Source organism: Mastigoproctus giganteus, chromosome 10 (genome assembly GCF_048544385.1).
Source record: "Mastigoproctus giganteus isolate SK-2022 chromosome 10, ASM4854438v1, whole genome shotgun sequence".
Lineage (NCBI taxonomy): Eukaryota > Metazoa > Arthropoda > Arachnida > Uropygi > Thelyphonidae > Mastigoproctus > Mastigoproctus giganteus.
The window spans coordinates 47189164-47207354 of record NC_143584.1 but is presented as its reverse complement, the minus strand read 5'-3'; the positions used below and the strand labels follow the sequence as shown (position 1 = coordinate 47207354).

The 18191-nt window shown below is 36.0% G+C and overlaps 1 protein-coding gene across 2 annotated transcripts in view; it reads left to right on the top strand.

Annotated features, from left to right (window-relative positions):
• The window catches only part of LOC150079019 (UDP-glucose 4-epimerase-like), a 121108-nt gene that overhangs the window by 52733 nt on the left and 50184 nt on the right, over positions 1-18191 (top strand). For both annotated transcript variants that reach the window (XM_090383885.1, XM_090383886.1), the window contains exons 4-5: positions 5595-5708; positions 11524-11700. In XM_090383885.1, the coding sequence (XP_090240011.1) occupies positions 5595-5708; positions 11524-11700 (291 nt within the window). The remainder of the gene's footprint in view (positions 1-5594; positions 5709-11523; positions 11701-18191) is intronic.

Genomic DNA, 18191 nt, shown 5'->3' with positions numbered 1-18191 from the left:
AAGTGCAAATTACCAACTGTAATTTTAACCTCCTGTTGAAAACAAGCTGATAAAGTATTTTCTGTTTAGAATAGTTATAGTTCATAAAAACTAAGTCTATGAAGGATCAATATATTTTTTGGGAGTGGGGGGATAATTAAAAAAAAATGTTATTAAATGCAATTCACTTCCACCCTACTGAAGTCACAATCCCACCCCACATTATGCAAATCTGACTGCAATTCACAGAAAATTCTAGACTCTAGGGTGTGTAAAGCAGATGTTAGCAGAACATTAAATACACATTTATTTACAAAAATTTACAAACCTTTAATGAACATTATATACAGCATTTACATAAAAGAAACAAATAATTACGTACAAGCATACCAATTTCCATATATTTGAACCATACTACAGTACACTACACTATCTTTCTCTCATCAACTATTCTCAATTTACGAATTATTAAATCAGTTTGTATCAGTTGTATCTTACTAAATATGAATTCTTGATTACTCAATCATTCTCTTACGTTACTAATTTTTACATCAGTAAACTCATTTCAGCTCTTATTACTTTGTTAGATCTCTTAGCTTTTAACCATGAAATTTATTACAACTGGTATCCTCTTACTTCAGTAATATTTACTACAAATCAGGCGCCTCCGTAGCCAGGTGGGAAGGAGCAACAGTGCGTAGCACACGCTTCTTGATTAGACCGGGGTTCAAGCCCGTCACCACCAAATACGGAGGATGCGGAAAGGTCAGGGAATGACCACCGCACCGGAGCAATATGGCCTTAGTTGCTAATGCTCCTAAAAACCAGAACAACAACAACAACATTTACTACAAATCACTCATTCTACCTTAATTACTCTCTAGTTATCATCTTAGTCATTCCTCTTTACTCTTGAGGTTTCTCTGTTAATAAAATTTCTTTCTCTTTACACTTCATCTAGTATGTTATCTTGTGTTGGCACTTGGCCTAATTTAATGATATAGGTTAACATATCCTTACAGTACTGCAACTATAAATATAATTTCTTTACTAATTCCTTTATACTATCACTTTCCCTTTATTTACCCCTGTATTACTCTTACATTAGTTCATAATCATTAAAAATTCATAACAAATTATCTCAACCTTAGTAACTAACTTGCCTAATACAACAGGAATGTTCCTTTTTTAAAAGGACTATCACTCAATTCCTTACAGAGCTAGGTTATGAATCCTTGAGTTCAGGATTCAAGGCGCCTCCGTAGCCAGGTGGGCAGGTGCAGCAGTGCATAGCACACACTTCTTGATTAGACCGGAGTTCGAGCCCATGAGCCACCAAATACGGAGGAGGATGCGGAAAGGTCAGGGAATGACCACCTCATATACCCAGAGCAATATGGCCTTAGTTGCTAATGCTCCTAAAAAAAAACACATAACAAATAATAACAATCAGGATTCAAAAAAAAAAAAAAACAGGAACAGACTTACATCCCAGAATGGCCGCTACTTCCAATTTTCTTGCGTTCAGGCTTCCTTCATGGCAGACGGGCTTTCTTCCATTTCTTGGGCACACTGCCTTCTGGTATCGGACCAGGCTTTCTTTCTTGGATGTTTACCTTAACCTTAAACTTTAACACTGCCTTTACTGCCCATCACAGCCCTCTGATGCTGGACCAGGCTTTCTTTCTCTGACATTTTTTTTTTTTTTTTTTCTCTTTTTCTTCTTTATCCTGCTACCACTCTGACCACCAAAAAAATCTACTCCCACTTCAACCCGCAAACTCATGTCTTTCTCCCCTTGACCACAGAGAAGTCAGATACAGAATGGACACTTTCTCAAATTACTCCCCCCCCAACTTCCCTTTTCCTTTAAGTTCGAAATGCCTCCCCCAAGGACTCCAACCAGTTCCCATGCTGTTTAATTTTTTTCATTCCTTCCTATTTGCTAAAACAACTCACCTCAGCTGTCTCCCTAGTGCACAAACCAACCCTTCTCTAGAAATTTTTTTTTTTTTTTTTTCACATGGCAGTATGACCTTTTCATGTTTGCCAGATCACCTTCAAAACACTTAGTTTCGTGCTCACACTTTCTCTCTAAATATGGCCAACTTTTCAAAATATCCACCATCCTGATGCTGTTTCTTTTTGATGCAAACACTGGACATCCACTCATTTCGTGTTTACTTCCTAACGGTGGCTTAGATCAAAAGAGATGCTTCGTAATTCTGTTTCGTGTCCTATTGTTCTTGCCCTCAGTAACCCTTTCACACCTGTTCTCAAATGGCACCCCTTCTCTAGTCGTTGCGCTGCCTCTGTTCCTTCTCTTGTATTATTTAAATTACTTGTTTACCTTTTAGCCACTATTTTAATTCCCACGCCAAAAACTGTCCATTACTAAATCCAGTGTTCTTCCAACTTTTAACTTCTATTACATTCAACCTAAATATTCAATCTTAATATTTACTATCTTTAACATAATACTTGGGCATTAATGCTAATTCTCACTTTCCATTGCCCTACCTGGATTTATTTTAGCAAAACAAATATTTTTATATTAATTTATGAGATCTACATCTTACAATATAAATAGTGTTTCTAACTCTGTATCCTTGGGTCAGTTTGCTTGCTAAATCAAAATCAAAAATTTCAGGGAGAAGAAATCGTGCAGCCCTCAGTTGAGACTGACTGGCTTGTTCACATTGAGATTGCAATAATGAAACTGAAACTGTGATTCATCACATTGTTGCATTTTGAACCCAGACCTTTTCCACTTAGTGAAAAAGGTCTGGGTTCAAAGTGTGGTGATGAATGGTGTCTGATAGAGACCACTGAGTCTATCAGACACCACTTTTTAATTTTTTTTTTTTTTTTTTTTTTATTGTAAATGAAATCAAACCTTCCATGTACCTTTGCCCACCAGTATTGTCTAACTTGTTATATGGTATTTTCTGTTTTCATTTCAGCATACTACAAATTATGAAAAATTTCTTTGTTTGGCATTTAAAATATGCCAAATAAGAATAAGCAGCTGTCTTTCTAATAGGCAACTCCTATTAGAAAGACAGATGCTCCATTGTCATGTGGCATCTGTGAGAAGCCAACAACAGAGATTTAATTTTGTTATAGAGCTTTGGTTTTGCTGGCTAAGTGTGAACAGCTGTTAAAAATATTTGAGTTGCATTTAGTATTAGTATTATGCTATTTATTTATTTGGTGTTATTTGGTTTTTTAGGAGCATTAGCAACTAAGGCCATATTGCTCCGGGAATATGCGGTGGTCATTCCCTGACCTTTCCGCATCCTCCGTATTTGGTGGTGACGGGCTCAAACCCCGGTCTAATCAAGAAGCGTGTGCTACGCATTGCTGCTCCTTCCAACCAGGCTACGGAGGCGCCTTAGTTAGTATTATGCAATGGCCACATGGCGGAAGGAAGCCTATGGCTTATGCTGCACCAGCCAAAAAAATAAATAAAATCAAATAACAATAATAAGAAGAAAATATTAAAAAAAAAAAAAAATAATAATTGATTAACAAGAAAAAAAGAAATAGACAACCTATGTGTTTCCCTCCTCCTGTAGGTAATTATCCAGCTGATCTCTGAATTTCCTCGCTGGCTAAAATAAAACTTCCTGTGATCCAGTCTAAACATCTCCCCCTCCCGTAACTTGAAATTATGGTTCCCTTGTTCTAGAATCATTTATAACCGTGAAAATTTTTATCCTCATTAATTTTGCATATGCCTCTCAGAGCCTTAAACACCTCAATCAAGTCTCATCTAAGTAATCTGGCAACTTCATTATTCATCCAACTTGGAATCCTTCACTTGGAGTATTTTTTTAATGGTATATAAGCGTTCAAGGCTTCTGTGATTAATGTTTTAAAGGTATACCATAATTCAATTGTATTCGCTCTCTGTGAGATATCTACCCAGTTAATAGAGGCCATGCAGCATTTTAATCTGTTGTAATTTCATTTCTTGCCTTTAATGCTGCTCTCTCTCTCTCTCTCTCTCTCTCTCTCTCTCTTCATTGTAGCCAGGTGGGAAGGAGCAAAAGTGCGTAGCACACGCTTCTTGATTAGACCGGGGTTCGAGCCCGTCACCACCAAATACGGAGGATGCGGGAAGGTCAGGGATTGACTACTGCATATCCTCGGAGTAATATGGCCTTAGTTGCTAATGCTCCTAAAAACCAAACAACAACAACAAAAAACTCTCTTCATTGACCACCGAAGAACTCTGTGGTCACTTCCTTCTACTGGCTCCTGTACTGTCAGCCTTATTTGCCTAATTTCATGCAAGTGTCTGTGTTTCAATTCAGGGAATGAGTGGCTTTGAATTCTTAAAAATACAAAAAAAATTTGTTGATTATTACTGTAACACACACACACACACACACACACACACACACACACACACACACACACACACACACACGCACGTTTCACTTTCACATTTGGAAGAATGTCTGCAGGAGCCTGAGAAACTTAGCAATTTTCATTAGTTTTAAAATGTTGTTCTTATTTTTGACATCTGTGGATGGCATGGAATGCTTTCATTGTGTAAATAGTTAGAGATAATATATTTTTAAAAACTAAAACTTTAATTGTACACATGATTTACAGGAATATACAAATATTAATTCTTATTTGGAATATTGAGAAAGAAGAAACAAAAATTATATTATTGTAATGTTTAATCACTTCAAAAAAATTGGTTAGGAATTGTGGATTGTAATTGGTAAATATTTTAAATTGTTTAGTTTGTGTTATTAATTAATTTATTTATTGCTTGATTTCCTGGAAATGTTTATTTATGTAATTTCCCTCCATATATATATATATATATATATATATTACTCTGTGCATGATTAGTATTGGCAAAATGAGGGATGCAAGACCAAGTGCAGTGATGTGATGTTTTCTGTATTCTCTATATCTTGTGAACTATTGACCTTATGTGGTCATCCTGGAGTATAAACAGGAAATGCATTATTTTATGCAGCATCAGTTGTATTCGATTGTATAAGACAGTGGTTAGGCCACATTTTGAGTACTGTATACAGGTCTAGAGGCCCTTATTTCAGAAAGGATGTGGATCTGTTGGAATGGGTACAAAGGGGGATAAGATTAGTGAGGGGAACAAAAGGATATCGTTACGAAGGCTTCACTTCTATAAATTGCAGCATCTGGAAATTAGGCACCTGCAAGGAGATTTGATTGAGGTGTTTAAGGCTTTGAATGGGTTGAGCAAGCTATTGCTGATGTCTTACTTAGACAACATACATAAATTCAAATTGAGCAAGGAAGTTTCCAGGACAGATGTGCCGAAATTTGTCTTCAGCCAATGGGTAGTTTGAATAAATTCAAGGAAGAACTGTACAAACTATTAGAGGAGATGGACAGTGATATGGTGTTTTTTTTCTCCTCCTCTTTTCTGATACTGTATAAGCTTGCTTTCTTGCATAATTTGTCAGTACTAATTCTGTTTCATATTATCTGTTTATCCAGTTAGCACATGATTTTTTTGCTTGTTTTACTCCCATTCAACTTTTATCTCAGATCTATGATATAAAAAATGTGCTTCCCATTAATTCTAATATCTTTTCTGATTTCAGCACAAAATTTATTTTGTTATTCACTTTGCTGCTATGAAAGCAGTTGGAGAATCAATGCAGAAACCTCTGTTCTACTATAAGAATAATGTTGTGAGCACTATATTTCTGCTTGAGGTAAGATATGTATTCATTGTAAACTGTAAGATATAGCAAACTTGCAACTGTTGTCTTAAGGGCTCTTCATATTTTAATTCAATTGTATTAAAATCTTAGTTGAAACATTTTGAGTTGACATCTTTAATTTCACAGATTCCTCTTAATTTACTTTCCAGGCAACATATTCACATAAATTCAAATTGAGTTGAGAAAGGATGGTTGCAGGATCGATGTGCAGAAATTCTTAGGTAGTCAGAGGCACTGTATATTTAAGAAATTCACCAATTCTGGCAGAAGTCTAATTTCATTTGTTTTTGTCATATTTGCATGTAAAATCAGTATTGATGTATGAAATGCATGTGTGTGGTATTTAAAATGACTTTAAATTGCCTCAAGCCATAGTTTACTTTCTCTTCCTATGAACCTGATATATATGTCTTTAGCATCAGGGAGAGGAATCACCATTACTTTTCTCTGTTGCAGAACACATCTTGGCCATCATTTTGTTTTCCTTGAAATTAAGCAGAGCTGGTGTTAGTACATGAATACCAGTGCTGACTTAGCAAGCATATAAGCTTATCTAGCAAGCTTACAGACTAGATGCATTACATCCATTAAGCATAATGCATGTGATGCATCTAGTCCATACTGTAATGCAGCTTGGCCCCTACCATTGCTACATGGCATACCTATAGCTCACTGCAGTCTCACTGAAGTGTGACTAGTCTCAGAGCTTTTTCAGATATCTGTCGTATTAATTTTGCTAGAAATATTCTTTCTGTAAAAGTGAATTGTAAACAGAATATAGGTTAAATAATCGAGGTCCAAAATGTTCTGCCTCTGTTCCTTTTTTTGATTAGTATTCAAAATTATAGGTGGTAGATGACTTTCATCAACCGGTGAAATACCACCACTTTGCTTATTGGAGGCTTGAAGTGGTGAAACCCATGTTTAGTCTCTAGAGCAAAGTTTCCGCACCCCCCCCCCCCATACTTCTCCTTCAAACCCATGCACTGTACTAAGTACTATAGGTTTTGATACCTTTCGTGTTTGGGTTTTTCATAAAAAAAAAAAAAAAAAGAGGCTTCTGGAGTAGTAATGCACAACCTGCAGCTCATCAAAACTTTTTATATTGGCTCATTATCAACTTGAGTATAACAGATAAGGTTACTATAATGCTAAATAGGAATTAATTTAAACAGCCACCAAAGAGATTGGCTCTACTTAAAATAACATGTGAAGCTGGATATCATCATTCTCCTCTTTCTTGGTGATTCCTTTCTACTTCTCTCTCTCTCTCTCTCTCTCTCTCTCTCTCTCTCTCTCTCTCTCTCAGGGTAATAGGGAAATTTTTTTTTTGGCCAGTGCAGCATAAGCCTCATGCTTCCTTGCACCATATGGCTAATAATAATAATAATAATATTACTATGGTTCAACAGTAAACCAAGCTGCATAAAACTGTGTGCAAGGAAACATGAGAAATAATCCAGCAGATGTTATAGTGGAAATCATAAATGAAGGAAAAAGATAAAGGGGAAGAAGTAAAATTGGATACAGAGCAAAGGCATAACCATGGATTTAAAACGTAAAAACATTTACTGGTACATACCAAGGAAGTAATCCAAAATGAAACAAGCAGAGACCAAAACATAAAGTGAAAGCAGTCAACCATTAAATCTGTTCATCTCAGAAAGCTATTAGAAGTGAAATACAACAAGAAAAGGAAAGAACCTGCATTGCTAACTGCACCAAGTAATTAATGGCAACATACATGTAAATGCAAACAAATGTGAACTATGAATGACTGCAATAAACTTACAAGGAGGGTTGGAAAAAAAAAGGTTTGTATTCACCCAGAAGTAGTTATCATAGAGAGTGGAAACAAACGCCATGTATTAAACTTTTCAACATAGTCACCAGACAAAATGGCACATTTTTGCCACCTTTCAATACACTTCTGCTGGCCAGTTTTGAAGAAGTCCTCTGACTGTCCATCAAACCACAACTCAGCAGCAGAAATTGCCTTGTCATCAGCAGCAAAGTGGTTTCTACAAAGAAAGGGCTTCGGGGCAGGAAATAGGTTGCAATCCAAGGGTGCACAGTTGGAGAAATAAGCAGGATGTGTCAGTAATTTTAAACCTACATTTGTGGGCACACCTCACTGCAGCATATGAGGAATGTGTTGGGGCATTATCATGGATTAAGTGCACACCTTTTCACAGCTTTCCCCATCTTTTTTCTTTTTATAGCACATGTAGCTTTATGAGGAGGTTGGAGTAATATTCGCTGTCACAGTACAGCCCTTTTGAATGTAATCTGTTAGTATTACACCATACTGATCACAAAAAACTGACAGCAACACCTTGCCAACATTTAGTTGTACCTTTGCCTTTTTGGGATTAGCGGTTCTGCATGTTTTCATTGTTTTGACATTTCTTTAGTTTCAGGATCATAATGATGGATCCAAGTTTCATCCGTGGTGACTAGCTGAAAAAAAAACTCCTCATGCTTTTCCTCGCATATTGTGCAAATTTCATGTGCATAATGAAATGAAGGAAGGTATTCCTTTTTCAGAAGCTTGGGAATCCATCTAGCAGACACTACTCATATGTAACTGTAGATGGATAATACAGCAAGACAGCAATCTTCCAGAATTAATGCCTCAATTTTTGCAACACTTTCTCCTGTTACAGCAGTTGCTGGGCATTATGGGATCTCTTCATCATGCACTGAGTTCCTTCCACATTTTAATTGTTTATACCAATTTGCAAGAACACTGTAACCTGAGTAGTCTTCTTCATAAACAGTGACCATTTCTTCGTGGATTGTTTTGGGTGTTTTCCCTTGCAGAAAGAGAAATGAATTACTGATCTGTATTCCACTTTATCCATTATGACACTTCATTTCATTGAGTGCTGCAAAACAAAAAATGAATTGTCAGATTGAAACCAAAATTTTGTGGTTGCTATAGAGATTTCAAGGTATTAAATGAAAAAATTACCATCTTTCTATTGTAACTACTTCTCAATGAGTACATATCTTTTTTTGAACCCCCACCCCCCTTACAGGCTAATTAAAACCCCAAACCTGATGTTTGTTTTCTTCTGCTAATGTTCTATTAACTTCTTCAGCAAAAGAAATACACTCTTATTAAGGTGAGAAATCAGAAATAAAAGCCCATAGTGAAAGAGATAGAGTGAGAGAAAAACTTGGCAGAACATGACACTGTTCTGCCAGAATATGTGCGTAACAAATTTAGAGTCAAAATTTTAAAGGAAACTAACAGAAAAAAAAAAATAAAGAAATTCATCTTTCTATCACAACTACTTCTGGGTGATTACAAATCTTTTTTTTGACCCCCCCCCCACATATATACTAATCAACTGAGTAGGAGCACTATTCCCAAAGTTGAGCAAAGCTATAGAATGAAAATATAAAGAACCTGGAAAATTATTTTGCCACGATCCAAGCAGAATGCAGGAAGTGAAGATAACACAAAGCAACTTATTCAGGTGCTGCTGTATATACAACTTAATATCTTTGCTATTAAGTGATATTTCAGTTTAGATCAGGGGTCCCTAAACTCTTAGAGAGGCTGGCCGGAGAAAATTCCTAATTACTCAAAACTACATTCCCTACATAACTTTAATGCTATGCAGAGAAACAAATTTTATACCTACCTTTTTCTACAGATTCAAAAATAAATCGATGGATATGTAATATAAAATATAACAGTTTGTTTATACAGTGGATTCCGGTTATTTGGGCCACCGGTTAATCGGGGCAGCCGTTTATTTGGGGCAAATCTTAAAAAACAGAAACCAAACGAGATAATAGCCAGGGTTTACTTCGCTTAATTGGGACAGCATGCCGTTTAATCGGGGCAGGAGACTGCAGCACTGGAGATTACCCTACGATTGTCTCCGATGGTACCACGTGGTTCGGTCGAAATTCTGGAGGTCACAACCACAAAACAATAAAAACAATTAGCAGTCACCTGTTTATTGGACTTTTCTGTTAGTTGAAATCTATCATAAACGGACAGTAAACTCGATCTTACTGAATTTGCGATAATACCAACCAACAGCTGGAATTCTGTGGGTTATTATGGTGAAATGTGTTTACACTTCATGAAATCTTCAATCATATAAAAAAATTAATTTTCAGATCTTCTCTTCATTCCTATTTTTGAAGCTTTGTAACTCGTTACTCCGTTCTCACTTGCGCGTATCGTGTTACTTGCAATTTGTGTGCCGTGTTCTTTGTTATTGATTGCTTATCTTTTTACTGTTTTAAATTTTAACCCCAAACTCACAAATGTCAGTGAACAGAAATGTCAGCTAGTTCGTATGTACATATTACAGTACGTATTAATTATTTCGATTATCACATATATTCTTCCGATTTTCATGTATCATTTAATTTTTTAATTGGTAAGGTAATAAAGGGTAAATTTGTGCTTAATATATCTTTGCTTTTATAGCCTGTGGATAATATTCCTCCTATTTTCGCTAATTACAATCGCTGTTTAATAGAATTAAAATTCAATTCACAAACGTGATCACAATGACCGGCGCTTACTGCACATCGTATAGTGAACGGTACTTTACTATATTAGGGTTACCCGTAAATGATTACATTAACCCGTATTCGTGTCTGTAAATTGCGAGTGTTCTCTGGTCGATTTGCCTGTTTTGCTGGACGAAAAAACCTCAGTTTCTGAGGGGAAAAAAACCTTGCTATCTACGCCTGGGACCGACTAACTCAGCCACGGAGTGAAAAAAACCCACTACAGTTCCTCGCGTCATCGACGGGATTCGAACCTGGGCCTTTTCCACCCGGTGTGGGGAAGACGGTGACGATACCACTGTGCTACCCACGCAGACGATTTGATTGTACAGTGAACCAATTGTAAAGGGGGGGAGGGGTACATTGTATTTTTAACTATTTACATGAAACTTCGGATAATTGGGGCAGTCGCTTAATCGGGCCAAAATGCACTAGTCCCGATGTGTCCCAAATAACCGGAATGGACTGTATCAAATTTTAATTATTACTTATTTATTGTACTAATCACAAAAATACAGTTAATAATACAACAAAATTATAATTAATGCGATGAATGTGGTTGTAGAGTGCGACTAAGTTTCGTAATATCGGGTTTTAAAGTACTAGTTCCAATTCTTAAAAAGTCATGTAAATGTGGGTCAGTTAGACATAATCGTATTTTTGATTTTACATATTTCATTTTTGAAAAGGTCTGCTCACATATACATGTACTTCCGAAAATTGTGTAACCTTGCAAAATTTTTAATTTTTGGATAATCTGACTCAGTTAATGTTTTACATAAATTACATTAATTCAGTTTTTTTTAATGCATCTGTCACCTTTCTATGCAAATGTATATCTCCTAATGAAATGTTAGGATGTGCATTAATAGCTATGGATATTTCATTTAGTTAAATGGACAAAATTTTCTTAGGATGAGTATTTTCTTCACCTTTGTTATTTTTTTCTTAGGTGGAGAGAGTAGGCTTTTTCCCAGTGAGTTATCTCAGATCTTTTAACCTACACAATGTGTAGACCAACCCGCAAACTTACACTTTTACATACAAACATTGGTCCAATATGGCCTACTGCAAAATCAACAAAATTAGCAGCAATTAAATTTTCTTTTGAAAAACTGCAAAAAATTTCAAATTTAGTGAAGTGAGATTTGGTATAAATTAATAGATCTCAAGTAAAATCTGAATTTGAATATAAAATGGATTATACTATTAATTGCTGCAAATTATGGTTATTGACAAATTTCTGTATATATTTATTGATTAGGTAATGAAAGAAAATGGAGTGTACAACATGGTGTTCAGCAGTTCATGTGTTGTTTATGGAAATCCACAGTATCTACCAATAGATGAGGCACATCCAACTGGAAATGTGACTAATGTTTATGGACGGACTAAATTTACTATAGAACAGATGCTAGAGGATATTTGCAAAGCAGAAAAGGTAATTCAAGAACTAGCTATATATAGTATTTAAATAACTACTGTTATATTGTTATATTTTTCATAGAATTTATGATAAGGTTGTTATCAAAAAATAATTGGACATATTTTTGTTATCGCTAGATATATCATTTAAAATTTGAATGATTCCACAAAAAGTAATTTTGTTTAATAAAATATTCTTCTGTTAGTCTTATCATTCTGGAAAATTTCAATATCACATTTATGATTCTTATCTGAATTTTGTACTATCATTTTGGAAATGAAATGGATATTATTATGTTAATTCATTATTATTTTAATTGCTATTTCATATAATAGTTAAATAAATATCAGTTTATTGGCTAAGAAACTAGTACAATAAAGGTAATAATCAGTCAACCTCCCATAGCAGTCAGAAGAGCAGCAGGAGAAAAAAAAAATAAAGGGTCACATTCATTTATGTACACATTCACAGTGAATAGGTTTGCTATTCATTGTGAGTATATAAATATATATAAAGCAACCAAAATGATGTGGCACTGCAGTCAGTTCACAGTGAATCATGCAATTTTCATGAAGTGTGAGTTTTAACTTTCGACCCCCTTACTTGTGGCTGTACATGCTAATCACTCAACTGTGGTTTAGAACATGATTCACATGACGAATATGACAGTGCTGCTTTTTCCTGTGGGACCCATACAGCATGTGCCAGGGATATAAAGTTAGAATTTGTTTTATCTGTACAAACTTTATGAAAGCAGGCCTTTGGAGTTCTGTGTGCTGGATGTCTACTACTGCACAAAGTCTGTCCTGAATATGACTTGCTACAGGGTGCAGTAGAAAGAATTGACACATTTGATTTGTGCAGGAATAAATAAATGGTTGCAGAAATCTGCATCTGGCTACAAGCCAGTGGTGACATGTATGTGCACACACACATTCATATACAAAATGAGTCATAAGTCACTTAATACTTTTATTTTAAAAAAATACAGATCTTTACATCATCAGGATTGGGACCCTGACTGCACATTGGTATAGAGACCCTGCAAAGGATGATCCTTCTCTTTGATCATGTTTCAAACACATCTCATTTGTGAACTGCAGCTCCTAGTGACAACATGCCTGTCAATTATGGAGCATGTGAAAATGTCATCTTAGATGGAGTTGCTCGAGTCTACCACATGGAGAGTTTTTGGAAGACTACAGGTGGGAGAGACAATACAGGTATGGCATGGCATGGCATGGCTTGGTGTGTCATAAAGTGTATCATAAGTAGGTTGTGATTTAGGTTTCAAGAAATCCAGGCCATTCATAGACACCTAACTTGAGCTTAGACAAGATTTCTTGCTCTCTCTGTGTTTGATCTGTTGATCAATTCTTGGACACACACCCAGCTACTTGGATGATTTGCAGAGTGATAAGGATATGGGCATTAACCCAAAATAATCTCCATAGGACTTTATGCGAGAAGACCGATGGTGTGTCTCATTTAATGCCTAACATCATAGGGCTAGAAGAATGTGGGCACACTTGAATGTTGTAATTGGACCACCAAGGAATGGTGCTGGTAAAATGCAGGTAAAGCCTGCAGTGAAATTCTCATTGGGTTGTAGCATGAAAAATGAACCTGAAACAATCCTGCATATGTATGGGAACACCATCAGTTCAGCCGAAGTGGTTTGCTAGTACGAGGTGGCATTTGTCTCTGTGTTTGTGCAGACCTTTATGCCGTCAGGAATGGGACTTTGACTGCACACTGGTATAGAGATTGTAGGTTGTAGCATGAAAAAAGGAACAAAGGTTGTAGCATGAAAAAGGAACCTGAAACAATCCTGCATATGTATGGGAACACCATCGTTCAGCCGAAGTGGTTTGCTAGTACGAGGTGGCATTTGTCTCTGTGTTTGTGCAGACCTTTATGCTGTCAGGAATGGGACTTTGACTGCACACTGGTATAGAGATTGAGATCCTGCAGTCTACAGTTCTCAATGTTGGTGCTCTAGGCCAGTGCCCAGCCAAATCCGGCCCTTTGCTTGGTTTTGTATGGCCTGTGAGCTATGGATGGTTTTTACATTTTTAAATGGTTGAAAAATAATCAAAAGAAGAAAAATATTTTGTGACAATGTGAAAATTTTATGAAATTCAAATTTCAGTGTCAATGTATTGTCTATGGCTGCTTTCGTGCTACAATGGCAAAGTTGAGTAGTTGTGACAGAGACTGTATGTGGTGCTGTTATCTCTTTGCACTGCTGCTCAGTGCACTACAATTCGCAGTGACACAGTGATAACTTGACAGCATTTCGCGTGCCATGTGTTTTGCCATACCGCGACATTTTATTTTTATTTTATTACCAGTGCATAGCCATCATGTCAAAACAAGAAAAGAAGAGAAAAGTGGACTTTGAATATCGCACTTTTAATGCTCAGTGGAATGTGGATTATTTTGTCAGCATTAACAGATGAATATTTGCAATCGATTTTAATGATCGGGAACACTAACTTTGAACCCCAGTTAAGCGAAATATTTTCCCAACAAAAAGAATTCTATTTTTCTCATTAGTAGACCTGTATTCCAAAAAATACTTAATTATTATAATTATACAGTTGAACTCATTTATAACGAGTTTCACTGGACCCCAAGATGTGCTTTCTGTATTCTAGTACTCATTATACATGGATTAGGTGATTCGGAACAATAGAAGTGTAGGAACCAGAGGTAAACCTGAATTGCAAAACTGTAAAAGATTAACCTACATGTGGAATTTATTTGCGGCCCTAAAAAAGGGCCGATTGTTTCGAAAAGTGATTTTTAGGAATGAATGTAAGGTCATTTGACTGGTCTTCTGCTTTTGTCTCAACTTTCTTCTGATCAGACTTAAAGCACTGAACACCTCTGCATCAGTATCGTCTGTAGCTTTGAAAAAACACTGAAGGTTCTCTACACTGTCAACAGCTGCTCTATATGATGGAGGCTGAATGGAGTTTTCTTCGTCTACTTCTTCACTTTCTTCACTTTCTACTCGGATAGTTTCTATGATGTCTTCTGTTGTAAGAGCTCCCGAAGTTACGATGTCATCATCTACATGCTCCCAACTATTGATGTTTGGAAGTTGATTCAAATACTCTGGACTCCTTTTTTGCAACCACTCAGATAACGGAATGTGATCTTCCTTGCCAGTAACATTATCTTGCTTTGACTGAAATCCAGCCTTTTTTAAACAGTTTTTTACATCAGTATCGTCTGTAGCTTTGAAAAAACACTGAAGGTTCTCTACACTGTCAACAGCTGCTCTATATGATGGAGGCTGAATGGAGTTTTCTTCGTCTACTTCTTCACTTTCTTCACTTTCTACTCGGATAGTTTCTATGATGTCTTCTGTTGTAAGAGCTCCCGAAGTTACGATGTCATCATCTACATGCTCCCAACTATTGATGTTTGGAAGTTGATTCAAATACTCTGGACTCCTTTTTTGCAACCACTCAGATAACGGAATGTGATCTTCCTTGCCAGTAACATTATCTTGCTTTGACTGAAATCCAGCCTTTTTTAAACAGTTTTTTAATGCAACTTTGTGAAACACATTCCCATGCATCGCTCATAAAGCGTATAGCATCAAGAACTCAGATTTTCATTTCAATTCCCTTGTCTATTCTGTCAATGAGCAAAAAGACCAAGTTGCGATGAACATGAGCTTTGAAACTTCTGATCACACCTTGATCCATTGGTTATAGCACTGCTGTAGTGTTTGGAAGCAAAAAAACAAGCATTATGTGACTTAGATTGTCAACTTTCTGTGGATGTGCAGGACAGTTATATACAACAAGTATAATTTTGGGTTTTTCTGTACGAAGATCTTTGTCCCACTTTTTGAGGTAATCCGTGAAAATATCTGAAGTCATCAAAGCTTTTCCATTCAACCTTATATAAGCCATTGGAAATTGCTTCACATTCTTGAAGCATCTTGGTTTGGCAGATTTTTCAATCACTAATTTTTTTTTTTTTTATCTGTCCCAGACATACACACAGGTAGCCACTGTAAGTCTATTCTTCAACAACTTTCCTCTAATGTATTTTTCACTCTGGAATTTCAAAGTTTGGTCAGGAGTGACATTATAGAAAATTCCAGCTTCATCCGTATTGTAGATGTCATTGTCGCTGTAACCTTGAGAATGAAGTGCCCACACATTGGTCATCCACTTAGACGTTATCTCCGTGTCCACTGCAGATCACTGATTTTGTCATGGCAAATTTTATGCCGATTTTTAAAACGATCAAGCCACCCATTGAACAACAAAATCCTGCATAGTTGAAAAGCCATGCAAATCCTTCTGCTTTAGCCTTTAAGATTGGTCCGCTTATGAGTAAACCGGCATTTCTTTGTGCAGTGAACCATTTCAGCAGAACTTGATTAACTTCATCTTTGTTGCATTTCTTGAGTCTCTTTGAATTTGTTACGTTGTCATCGCAGGCCTTCAACACAGTGTCTCTATTTTTCCACAGTGTTGAAACAGTAGATGAAGAAAGTCCATACTTCTTGCATATCTCTATGTTCTTCTGACCAGTCTGCAGTTCTTCAATAATTTCAGAATTTTCCGTCACCGATAATGCTTTCCTCTTTGACATTTTTGGGCTCCGAGATTGAAACTAAGTTCCTCTTACTGTCCTTTAGAAGTGAGAATACAGTTCATCCTTAAAAGGACAGTTTATAAAATTTTCTGTGAAATCCACTATCTGAAACAATGTGTCAAAGCAGCAAATGTATCTTAGCTCTTACAGGTGGTCTGCTTTTATCTATTCAGCAGTGGTCAGCGATTGGTAATCAGAAAAGGAGTAGGGTGTGTTTTACAGCTTACTGATTGGTTTGCCTATGACCAATAGCTAGCTGCTGCAGAGTAGGCAAAAGCAGTCCTCTAGTGAGCTTAGAAGCATTCGCTGCTTTGATGTTGATCGTTCTAGACAGCAGATTTCACAGGCAATTTTATAAACTTTTTTTGAAGGACAAGTAGGAACTTTCTTCTCGTTTGTAAAGGATGACAAGGAGTATTGGTTTGCTGTACATAGCAGTATGTTCCCACGTTATATCCACTGGTGAGCTATGAATATTTTAACAAGGGCTCACACTTTTGCCGAATTTTTGATGTGAAACATCCTTTTTTGGGGGGGGGGGGTACCTACCAAATAAATCTGATCAGTCACGGAAGCAACGTCATCCATGGCATCTGCCAGAGGCACTTCCCACGCTCAGACTACTAGTCTGTGTGGAGCACTCACTAGTAGTATGATTAGAGCACATGACACATTTTTCGTGACCAGTATGCTATCTCGAGTTATAACTTTTTGGAATTTTTGAACAGTATGACATCACAATCATACTTCCTGCAGTTACTACTGCAGTAAGTATGATTGCAAGTATTTGTCGTGTGACTGCAACAATATGAAGATTTGTCAACAATTTCTTATTTCGTTTTGCATTTTCACATACGCAGCTGTTCGGGGCACCTAACATTCTATTGTTAATCTAAATGTTGGGACACATAACATTCCATTGTTAGGTGCCCCAACATTTAGATACAGAGACATTTAGATACGTTGCAGTATTGTATATTGTCTTCCAGAAATTATGGAAATTTGTGAATGATCAACAAAATATTTACAATACAAAAGCTCTTTTATTTCGTAATCAATATATACAAAGCAAAATATCTAAAAGAAATGCGAAGGATGTTTCACATAAAACCATCTACTGCACGTGCTCGGCATGTGTGCGACTTTTTTATTCTTTTTTTTTTTACAACTAGGGAAATATAATGGATACATTTTTTTTTTTTTTTTTTTTCATGATAAATTTTTAATATTGCGAATAAAATATAACATGAAAATATTTCCCATATCACAAATAACGAATTATCACAAAACATTCTAGAATATAAAAACAAATATTACATAAAAACAAACTGTTCTAGAAAAGGTACACAAAAATCACGATTACATGAAAAAAATTATTACACAAATATTCAAGAAACATTTATTCTAAAAATTGTGATATGTAATTTACTTCTTTATTAATATTTGTTTTCACTCTTCTTCTTTGCTCAGTAGCTGAGCTATTATTACGGAGGAATGATTTGACATAACGATCTGGATCAAATTGAAGCAATGGTTTTTCATTTAGATGTATGGTCATCATAATCGGCAATGTGTTTAATTGTCAAAATTATTCATTCATTTATTCACACAACATTCATTATGCTGAAAGCTCGCTCAGTTTTAGCACTGCTAATCGCAATGGTTTCAAAGATATTTCTGGCTTTCTTAATTGAAAAGGTAATTTCACTCGATTTTAAAGATAAATTGTCTTTGACAAAATCTCTAAAATCATTAAATTTTATTTCATATTTTGTCAGAAAATTTCTTATTCGGTTTTCAGTCTTGCCACTGAGACGAAAGTTCTTTCATATTCCATGATTTCCAGTAGCATATGTTTAAAATTTCTTTCAATGGTATTT